Source organism: Sander lucioperca, chromosome 17 (assembly GCF_008315115.2).
Source record: "Sander lucioperca isolate FBNREF2018 chromosome 17, SLUC_FBN_1.2, whole genome shotgun sequence".
NCBI lineage: Eukaryota > Metazoa > Chordata > Actinopteri > Perciformes > Percidae > Sander > Sander lucioperca.
In genome coordinates this window covers 13010528-13021599 of record NC_050189.1, presented here as the reverse complement: position 1 = coordinate 13021599, position 11072 = coordinate 13010528, and the positions used below count along the sequence as shown (strand labels likewise).

The following is an 11072-nucleotide window of genomic DNA, read 5'->3' as shown; positions in this document are numbered from 1 at the left end:
ACGTTGTGACACTACGCAGGCTACAGCCATGCTATAAGCACGACGTGTTGAGCTAAACTGAACAAAAGAAGACACGTAGCTAGGCTAATCTGTCGCACCGGTAATTTCCACACATGTCAAGAAGGCTGAAATTCGGGCTCCTAGTTTTGCTGGGCAGCCTCTGGATGTGGCCAAATAACGTTGTCGCCGGGAACTCAGGTAAGTAGCAGCGCCGCAAAACATTTGCTAGTTTGGATTTCCTATGATGGTAAAGGCATAGCCCGCCCTACCCTATCTCTGATTGGCTTGTTAACTTGATTGGTTGGATTGGTTAGTTTTAACCATGAAGAATGACATTGGTTAAGGTGAGAGTAAGAATACAAGGGTAAGCCAATCAGAGGCAGAGTAGGGCGGGACATTCCTTCACCGTCCTAGGAAACGAAGTTCATGTATAAAGGCACAAGCACATATACACACACAGCATAGAAATTACATTACACACAGAGGAGTCCAGATTTATTAGATAGATTTAATAACTTAAACGTCATCATATTTAATAAAATGGTGCTTTATTGCTGTAATTCATTAATAAAGTGCAGGACAGTTGGCGTGATTCCTGACTATTTCTTCTTATGGATATGGAATTATGATATGTTGAATTAAATATAGCAGCATCACATAAAACATTCAACATTTATCTTGAGGTGGTGACCATATTAACCACCTCAGGCATAGTAGCATGTGTTTATCTGAAATAAAACATATACATAAAATATATTAAGGTACATTTTCTCTGAAATGTTTCTAAACAGGTGTTTCTTTGTGACTGCATGCACAAGTTACATTTGTAATAACCTACCTTAAAATAATCATTCTACTGCAAAGAAAAGAAAGAACTAAATATGTAATGGACCAACACATTGGGTTAGTTGTCAGAATATGTGACCCCACTGTAACTGCTTAATAATTGGGGTAGTTATGTCACCCCTTCACACTAATCTGGACACGTTTTCTTATTTATAGTCATCACAGAGCCAGTATCTCAGAGGTCATCATATTTTACTGTAGGCTATTTTAATAGTTACATTGTTATTAATAAAGAGAGTAATTTAAATTGTTTGTAAATTGTAGATTGTGTGTAAATTGTAAAAGTGTAAAGTGTTTATTTTTGTAAATAATTATTTTTACAATAGTAAAGTGCTTAATTTGGGGTTATTGTAAATATTTAAAGCTCCAGAAAATAACATTTTGAAGTTGGACTCATTAATTAAGCAGTTACAGTGGGGTCACATATTCTGACAGCTGCTACTTATCAGATATGGAGACCTCTGTTGTACTGGCTCTGTGATGAGTCCAAATGAGAAAAAATGTGTCCACATTAGTGTGAAGGGATGACAAAACTACCCCAAAAAATATTTTTTAGGGGCACTACTATGATCGCATCAAAATCACTATTTTTAAAACACTAAGAAGGCTCGACACAGCATGAGACTTTGCTCCAAGTATCACCAGGGGCTCTACACCGTAACGAAAGCATTGACAACATTGGTTGTGTTCACAGAGTTTACTAAAAAGAAAGGTTTTCAACAACTCACTGTAGCTGTTGGTTTTCCGCTCGCTACCATCATGTCAGTCAAAAATAGTCGATCTTCGAATGCAACGTAACAGGGAGGAGAGTAAAGATGGAAAGCTCCTAGAGCTTAGTTCCATATAAATGCACAGATAAATCGTTTTGTCAAAAAAAAAAAATATTGACCTCGTAGTTGAAAAAGGAGCCTCATATAAGAATGACATTTCCTCCTATGGAGTCCGTTCATTCACATTCGGAGAGCGACACTTACCTATTACCTACAATAGCGATTTTGATGCGCACTCCCATTCAAAAGGCCATTTGACCGAAAATGAAATTACGGTCAATCTTAAAAGCGGCGTTTCCGTCCTAATTATCCTTTTAAACGAAAGTTTGACTCGGGTACAGTCACAAAAACACCCTAGGTTGCATTTCGGCGAGAGTTACTCTTTAACCTGCTCTGTAATACAAGTCCCAGGTCACCTGGATACGGTTTGGAAACCATTTAATTTTTTTTCAAATGCTATAAAATTGAATTAAACACCTAAAATGCAATGAAAGTAGTGACCTGATCCTTAATTTAACTTGTGAAGAGTGTTTTATGTAGAACAATTCATGTTATTTTTGGGCACATTTCGGATATAAAAATATAGAGGACAACCTGAGGGGTTAAAGGATACGTTTACATCGTTTTCAGTTTTCTATTCTGAAGGTTTCATGTTGTTTCTCTTTACAGAAAACGTTCAATTAATTTGCCGAGAGAGCCTGGACGCAGCGGTCGGAGACAACGTCACTTTGGACTTCCACCTCGAGCCTGGATCCGATGCGACACAGTGGACAGCCTTTGTTTTTAAATGCGAACAAAGTTCCGACAATGTCCTGGTTTACAGAAGTGGAGGTTTTTCTGATGAAGATCAGGCAAACCGATTCCGTGGCAGAGTATCTCCTGACAGCAGCTGGGAACTAAGAGAAGGGCAACTAGCGTGGAAAATCTCCCCATTTGGAGAAAGTGACGCGGGAACATACAAATGCATTGTTCGAACTAGAACTAGAACTCACCAACTCCCCTGTTCTACTGGACTGAAGATCAAACAGTGTAATGTAAACTTTCATTGCTTGATGATATAGATACACACATAACAGTAACTTATACTGGCATCCAGCTGCCAGTACTGGGTTCTTGCTCAATACTGGACCAATTTGTTTTTCACATCAGTCTATTAGACACAAATGCATGGGGAAATAGGGTCCAAGTTGACAAAAAACAAAATTACCCTTTAATGCCTGCTGATTTTTAGATCTTAATGCTTTCTGAATACTTAAAAGTTTTTCTTTTTCTACAGTCCATCCACATGAAGAAAGCAACACCACTGTAGTCAATCCATCAGATGGTTACCAGCGACATAATACCAGCTCTTTGATACCCAAAAAGCCAACAGGTAACCCAAAGACTGTTAACCTGCTCCGTAACACTGTAAAAGATCGGTGTAATGTTGGGAGTTTGAAGTAGCACTAACCTTAATATCTCTCCTACATTCTTTCAGATGGTAACAACACTGGCTCTACCAACACTTTGTTTGCCGGGGCCATCGCCGCCATAGTCACAGCTGTTATCATCAGCATCATCATCGCCATCATCTTCATCGCTGGGGTGATCTGTAAGTAATACATTTTTTAGCTTTTTATTACTGATGCTTAACCAATTAAAGAGACACTCAGAACTAAGTTGAGAAGTTGTTTGACTGACCCAAACCTACATCACTGACGGGTGTGGCCAGTAAACTTAAAAACATCCTGCACCAGTGCTGAGATGCTGGACATTAGGTTTTGGAGAATTCTAGGAGATGTAGATAGTTTGTGTCCCGTCACAGACCAAACCTTGATGTAACTATCTATTACCTAACCTTAAAATGCAGTGTTGGCTCTGTAAATTATAGAGTGTGGTCTAGACCTTTTCTACCTGGAAAGTGTGCATTATTCCATCTTCTTCCTCTTTCAGCTGGAGGTTTTGATGGAAGGTGTCCCTTCCTCTTATCTTTTTCACGCCTTCCCTGTCGTCGACGTTTTGAAGGTGTTAGGCAGAACGACCCAGATGCTCCGGTGGCTCACAACGGGCCAGTGCAGGCGGTCGAGGGAAGAGCTGGAGTCCAAGGTAAGCCAGATGATTATTAGGATGTATTGTTGGAGGGTGTGGAGGGCACGGGGGCAGATAGTCTCATCATCTGAGATGGACGCAAAAAAAGAGATTCATGACTAGGGCTGGGTATCGTTCAAAAATGTTCGGTACCAGTACTGATACCAATACCATGACTTTGCTACCGTTTACTAAATAATACTTTTTCCGATACCAATTTTATAAAACAAAAAGAAACTACAACATTACGGCACAGATCTTTTCATTCATTGTTCAGCTCCTACTACGTGAGCCGCCATCTCTGTGCGTAACGTAGATAAGATTTTCCTGCGTGTCTCTACGTGTTTCCAAAAGTAACACTTAAAATGCATTTCCTCATACAGAATGTGTACAGTATGAGAACTTAGCGCTTGGATGGACAAAAAACAATGAACACAGTTAATTCATCAACACAGAGGCCTGTTAGCAAGCACTAATGGCTCTCACTTCAAATGTAAGTAAAATATAAAAAAAAAATGAGACAGAAGATTGTGCCCCTTGGTTAAATGAGGTAGCCAAGAGACTGAAATCTCTCCAAATTCAAGAGACGAAAAAACAATAAATAAAATGTATTGACTGCACACTGGTCTTTGACCCAGAACTACAGCTGGTTTTGATGTGTGACTGTGTGATTGATAATGAACTTTGGGGGTTTCATTATCTGCCTTGTAAACTACTTTCACCTTCTCTTCTCACAGAAAACGCGCGATGGGTTACGATTCCACTGGAAGAGATCGGGGACCCAAATCCTCCAGGAGATGTCAACGTGTGAAGCAGGGACATCTGTAGTCTTTATGTCCAGTCTTCGGCCAGTCTCCGATTCCACTGTCGCAGACTAATGTCCAATATAATAATGAAATCCTGAGAGTCTTGCTAGAGTCGGAGCGCTCCCGTCGTCTCCATCGTTTGGTGTAAGGTCATAAAACTCACTCCCAGTCAGTCTTTTTCCCGTCTGGACACTCAGACAAAATCAAAAGTTTTTAATTTAAAGTAATTTTTAAGTCTTAGTAGTGAAGTTAAATCATGTGAACATTGTCAACAACCAATGGGTGCTCTCCCTCCAGCACCAAACAGGAAGCAACAAACCGGCTAGGGCCAGTGGTGTTTATGGTTGCTATGCTAAATGCTAAAGAGGGAAAGTTGCTGATTTTCAGCCCCTTCTGAAGCAGTCATCCAACAGGAGTTTTACCGGCAGATTAACACAGACCTCCGGGTACTGGAGACATTCATCTGCATGTACAACAGAACAGAAAATCAGCAGACTTTCCCCTAAATTTACGAGCTAGCGGTAGCTAGCTAGCTTGGTTAAATTTTTCAAAACAAATCTAGTTGTAGTCTTGCAATGTGGGACCCTGCAAGATCCCCAGTCTTTACCTATTATGTCTTTAAAGTGGTGATAGAATGCAAAACCGAGTTTACCTTGTCATAGTTGAATTACGACAGTTCGCTGGGTGAAATGGAAATATATAGAACCTCAAAGTCCCAATGACACCTACTTCCTCTGCAAATCTCACAATTTGAAACTGCCACTGATAAAGGGCGAATCTCAAAAGCTAAAAGCTAAAAGTTTACGTCAACTCAGTGGCTGTACCATATTTGGCTCTAGTTTGTACCTTTGTCACGCCCCAAGATTTATATACAGACCACTGGTCTGAGACCAGCTGGTGCTGTGAATGTAGGTCGCGCAGATCTCAGAAACTTTATACCCTGTTCTTCTGCTATTTCATTACTAAATTCACTTCTGAGACTTTTTAATGCAATAAATCAACTATGTAGAGCTCAAATATGGGCCGTTTTACGAAAATTGATGGCTATTTGCAAATTTGGTCCGACCGCGTCAGAGTTCAGAAGCTCCACAGTCCGGTGCCTGCTGGGGTCGCTGGCTTGCCACCCAGCCTGTCCACCTTCACAGACCCCGCTGTGAGCTGGCGGGAGCTCTATCAGGAGACTTGCGGACAAGAGCGTTTAGTGAAGTTTAGTGGTTTTTCGAAATTTATAATGCTTCACAAGAGATGGCGGGCGTAACAAGCTGCTGACCGCGGCCACGGAGCAGGCAAAGGAGAGGGAGAGCAGCGACTGAAAGGGCAGAAAGATACCCGTCTCTCTTTGACAGTCTTATAAATAAATTATAACATGTATATTAGAGCTGTCAGTCTTCCTCTATAATACCATTCAAATTTTTTTTTTTTTTATATTCGAAGAATATTCAGTAGATACTGCATACCGCAGTCGTCTGCTATTATGTCTTTAACGTTAGATGTGAGATGATGTCAGTTTTCTCAAAGTCTGTTCAAAGTATTCCAGTGTATGTTAGGCTTTACCTGCCAAAAGTACTTTTTTATTACATTCCAGTAAAACAAGCTCAGGTAAATATTATTTCACTGCCCTGCTATAACTGTCAAAACATGTAAAACAGTCGTAGCCAATCATCCTCAGAATCAGAAACAGGCTCATTTCAAGTAAGTTCTCACTACGGCTGGACCGTATGAACAGCAGCTACACCTCTAGGAGTTTTAGGCCACACTGCCCAGCGTTAGGAATTACAAGGAATTTGCCCATATAATTGGTGAGTAAAGCCGCCTGCACATGATCCGCGATCAAACTGCTCTGCGCTGGCTGTGCCTTTTTGTTTTATTATTAGGGAGAGCGGTGGAGAAACTCGAAGGAAGGTGCTCGAAGTTTCAGCCAAGTGCTGCGCTTAACGTTTGGATTATTTCAACTTTGACCTCGTTGCCAAAGAAGTTTCGAGGCGCAACCGCAATAATTACGTAAAGAACCCAGAATATGTGCAATGTGCTAAACACTTTAAAAGTCATATTACATTTATAAAGGGGCACTGCCCCGATTTTAAAGGCCGATTTATAGTAGCACGTAGGGTGTAGGCTCTATGCTGTAGCCTAAAAGGGCCTACGGAGTGTGAGATTTTATGAAAAAGCTGTAGAATTTCTTGATGTTACGTCATGAGAATGTAAAGAAAGTGCAATACTGAATCGCTGGAGTGCCCCTTAAACATCTGTGTCAAAGTTTCAAACATTGTATTTTTGTATCAAATACTCACCCCCTTAACTACAAAATCCAGATCAAGTTCCAATTAAGTTTCAGGGCGCCAAATACCGTCTCACACAGACGCACGTGGCAGCCTTGAGCATGTGAAATGTCGCTGAGAAAGGACAACCAGCTAGCATTATAAAAGGCAAAAACACTATTGCACTACATCTCAAGTTCTGTTGTTAACCTCTCTGGGGTCTGAGGGCATGTTCTTGAGTTTTACATATCTTCTTAAATTCACCTTTTAAGTGCATTAGATTATAACCTGATACCAATGTGTTTCTTATCAAAATGTTTAGAACAAACTCAGCTTTCTGAGGGCAAGGCCGTGTTATTTCGCACACTAGGAAGTAACACGGCCATGTTGCTAGCCCATTTTAATTGTTGATTGGCACAAAAACCAGGAATGGCTGCTACCTGCACAAGCAGCATTTCTATGAAATCATTTGCTCTGGCTTTTAAAGGCTCATAGTTATGCACATGAACAGTACGAGTCCAGTTACTGACCAAAGTTGCCTGTTTAGTAACTAGAAATGTGAAGGGACCTATTTTTTTAATGTATTTGTTTTACTGAAATGTATTTATATTGTCTGAATGTACCCTACTTTTGTAATGTGAATGGAACAGCGTAAAGCTGAGGGAGGTGTGAAGTCGAATTCTTTTGTACATATTGCTCCTGTGGTGTAAAATTGTGATACACAGTATATATTACATACAGGTAACATTTTTGTATTGATGTCTTGTAATTTGTACATTTGTATGTGTTTTTTTTATCTTGCATTCCTGACTGCAAATGAAGTTTCCCATTTTATAATAAAGTGGCAGTGATGATTGTAAATTTGAAGAGGAGACTGTTTTTTTCTTTTTAGAGCTGAAGATAGGGTATAACACCAGAAATGTTTTTTTTTATTAAATCTACCAAAAAAAAGTGCCAAATAACCTGACTTCGTCCTACAAATTCAATTAAACTGAATTGTACGCCATTCAGTACATTCAGCCCCCGTATGAGCACGCGCGCGCACACACACACACACACACACACACACACACACACACACACACATTAAAAAGCAGTAGTGCACACATTTAAAGCCCAGTCAATTCAACCCACAGCAGTCAGTAACACTCAAACACACATACTCATTATTTAAGGCCAGTATCAAAGTGCACAGCACTCATTAACTAAGGACCACTCCAAACCGTAGGCCGGTTATTTCTACCAACTCTTAACAAGACCATATATAAACATTAAATATGAAACTGTGTTCAAACTTTTTTGGTGACAAGACTCCTGTGGAGCCGGTGTTCTTTCCTCTCCGAGTACCACAGCCACGGACTGTCACAGTTCACTCTCTCTAAGCGCCGTCCGGCTGTTCAACACGCACTTTTATCCCACCGTGATCCTCCTGATACAGGTGAGAGTCATCAGCAGTCACCTCAGGGAGACGGGACCCCCTCCCTGGTTCACACATCACTCACACACTTAACAATTCTGGGTTTATTTGGGTTGATGGACCTTTTTCACGGCAGTCATTTTGACTTGTCATAGTAGGAGAAGCACAGCTGAAATTGATAACCTTAACGATGGCTCAGTTCCATCAAGTGTCCCAGTGAGCTAGTTCAGTGAGTCAGCATGCACAATACCAGGACCTCTCCTAAGTGGAATGCAGCCATCATTAATGGTTCTGAATACACCTGTGCTTCCTACTATGACATGTCAAAATGTACATTATAGAAAACAAATTAACAAGACATACTGCATCACTGCGTTCAATATTTTAACGAGGGCCACTCGTACGCTGTAATCGTGGACATGATGTCAAGTCTACACGGCGTAGACATCAGCACGAGGACTCTTAAAAGTAAACTGAATGAAGCCGGGTTGTACCGCAGAAAGGATTATTCCTCTCCAAACGCCGTGAGTGACGCCATCAGATTGGAACTGCGTGGACCTGGACAACTATTTGGCTACCGCACGATGTGGCAGGTACTTAAACAGAAGTACAATCTTCGAGTGAAGAGAGATGATGTGATGGATTTGGGAGCTTAATCCTCGAGGGTGTGAGAGCAGAGCACGCAGAAGGTTCACAAGAAGAACCTACCACTCAATGGGACCTAACTATATGTGGCACGCAAGACGGTTATGATAAACTTAAGCCATTCGGTTTGACCATTTCTGGATGCATAGATGGGTTTTCACGTAAAGTACTGTGGCTTGAATGTGGACCAACGAATAATAACCCAACAGTGATTGCTCAATATTTCATGTCATGTGTACGAAACCTCGATGTCATCCCCATGAGACCGAGGACTGATTGAGGCACTGAGAACGGCATAATGGCTGCAATTCAAGGTACCCTACGCCACCATCACAGTGACTACTACTGTGACTACAGTGTAGCGTCCAGCCACATGTACGCCTCATCTATAAATAATCAGCGTATTGAGTCCTGGTGGTCTGATTTGATACTATAAATAAAATTGAATTGGTCTATATTTAGAAAGGGGAGGTGAGTGGTCCTCATAAAGCAAGGCCGCCCAATTCGGGGCCCGCGGGCCAAGTTTGGCCCATGCTCTTTGTTTTGGCCCGCCATGGATTTGACATATTCATGCTTATTCTCCTTATTTTAAAAGTAATGACTACGAAACGTACATTTTGTGCAGTTAAAAAGTACGTAATCTGAGTTTAACGGCAATGTAACGCACAGTGCTGGTAAACTTCCCATTTAAATTACATATGTACATTTTATCTATGGAGAATGGCAAGAATTACAGTATTCTTCAACATCGACATTTATTTTTGGCCCGTGGCCTTCCATCCAGATACATTTTGGCCCTTCATATGAAAGAATTTGGGCACCTCTGTCATAAAGGTTCATTGCAGCTTTTGGTCATTCGACTTTCTTCTCAGGAACGAGTAATGAAAAACAAAAAACGAGCACAATAAAGATCAATAAAAAATGTAAAACAAATCCTGTCCCCGTCAGGAAAAGTAGTTGTTCCTGAAAAGAAAATCAAATGACCAAAAGATGCACGGACCATAAATTTCATAATGACTAACCTTTGATTTTATTATTCATAACATATGTGTATATACTTAAAAGTATAACTAAAATGTGTATCCATTTCTATAGGTCTCAGTTCTGGATGGAGTTATTTGCAGACCTTAGAGATGCCGGATACTTCAACGGGAGTCGTGAGCCTCAGTCCCTATTGAGATATTGCTTTGGTGAGGTTATTCAGAAGGACTTGGATGAGTGTGTGAGTCTGTGGAATCATCAGAACTGTACATGAAACTAAAAGAAATGGCTCAGCTATGAAATGATCAAAAAGGGGAGGGGATTTTGTAGTGGTGGAACACTGAGCTGTCTGTCTGAACACAATGTTTATGAATCTGTCACCTACAGCTTTATTGTTTGTAAGTGCGAAGTAAATGAATCAGAAATAGTAATGAGTATTTATTACATTTTTGTAGTATAGAAAACAAAAACTTCAAGTACTTGTTTCTTTATCTAAAACAGTGACTCAAAGGGATCTAAAACATTTTCAAAATGTTAATTGTGAGAAAAAAAAAAATATAAAAAAACAACTTTGGCAACTGCACTTTAAAGTGCACCTTTAACAACAACTTTTAAAGAGTCTTAACTCTAGGGATCATCCATCACATAGCTTAGAAACAGCCAAATCCTGGACTACTTTTAATTCCAAAGTCCATTTGTGACTTAAACAAAGTGTATGAGTATAGAAGTGGTAATCTCAAGGAGTTTGAACATGTATTTGCCATTGGGAACGCAGTGGCTGTGGTTCCAAGCCAGATTGGGGGAAGTGAAGACAGCCCAGTAGCAAACATCAAAACATCTTCCACAGACACAGCAGCCTCGCCTTCTGCAAAGGAAAAACTATTCAGATACATCATTGCCATGTATTTTTTTAACGAGTTCTAAAAAAAAAAAAAACACATCAACTAACAAACCTTCACAATCAAGGAGATAGTCTGCCCAGTAGGCCATGGTTTGACTTTCTTTAAGTCTTCGATTACTCCCCGAAGGACTGAGGTCAGGTTTGAAGAGTCTCAAGTTCAAAAGGCTTTTTCAGAGTGGCACAGGACAGGAGCCAGCAAAGTAGGGTGTTGCTGTAGTGCAGTCACAAACTCCAGGGTTGAAAGACCGTCTCTGAATCTACCGAGTGAACACAAACATTGTTTCAACATTTGTTGCTGTGTAGTGCCAACTGAATTTACATTATCTAAAGAAAACTATTGAATATTCTCTTCTCTACAATTACTATCCACCTTAACAAACA

At 40.4% G+C, this 11072-nt stretch overlaps 1 protein-coding gene across 1 annotated transcript; it reads left to right on the top strand.

Annotated features, from left to right (window-relative positions):
- LOC116063679 lies at positions 1-5079 on the top strand. The gene is made up of 6 exons (XM_031318597.1): positions 1-198; positions 2286-2645; positions 2893-2988; positions 3094-3207; positions 3549-3701; positions 4421-5079. The coding sequence occupies exons 1-6, from the start codon at positions 114-116 to the stop codon at positions 4492-4494; spliced, it is 882 nt and encodes a 293-aa protein (XP_031174457.1). The 5' UTR covers positions 1-113; the 3' UTR covers positions 4495-5079.
- Positions 5080-11072: the final 5993 nt, after the last annotated feature.

What these genes read in the sequence shown, in the direction of transcription:
- LOC116063679 (XM_031318597.1), top strand. Translation starts at nt 114, where the DNA reads ATGTCAAGAAGGCTGAAATTCGGGCTCCTAGTTTTGCTGGGCAGCCTC. An exon ending in TGGACTGAAGATCAAACAGT is followed by an intron (nt 2,646 to 2,892) that starts GTAATGTAAACT and finishes CTTTTTCTACAG; the next exon opens with TCCATCCACATGAAGAAAGC. An exon ending in GATACCCAAAAAGCCAACAG is followed by an intron (nt 2,989 to 3,093) that starts GTAACCCAAAGA and finishes ACATTCTTTCAG; the next exon opens with ATGGTAACAACACTGGCTCT.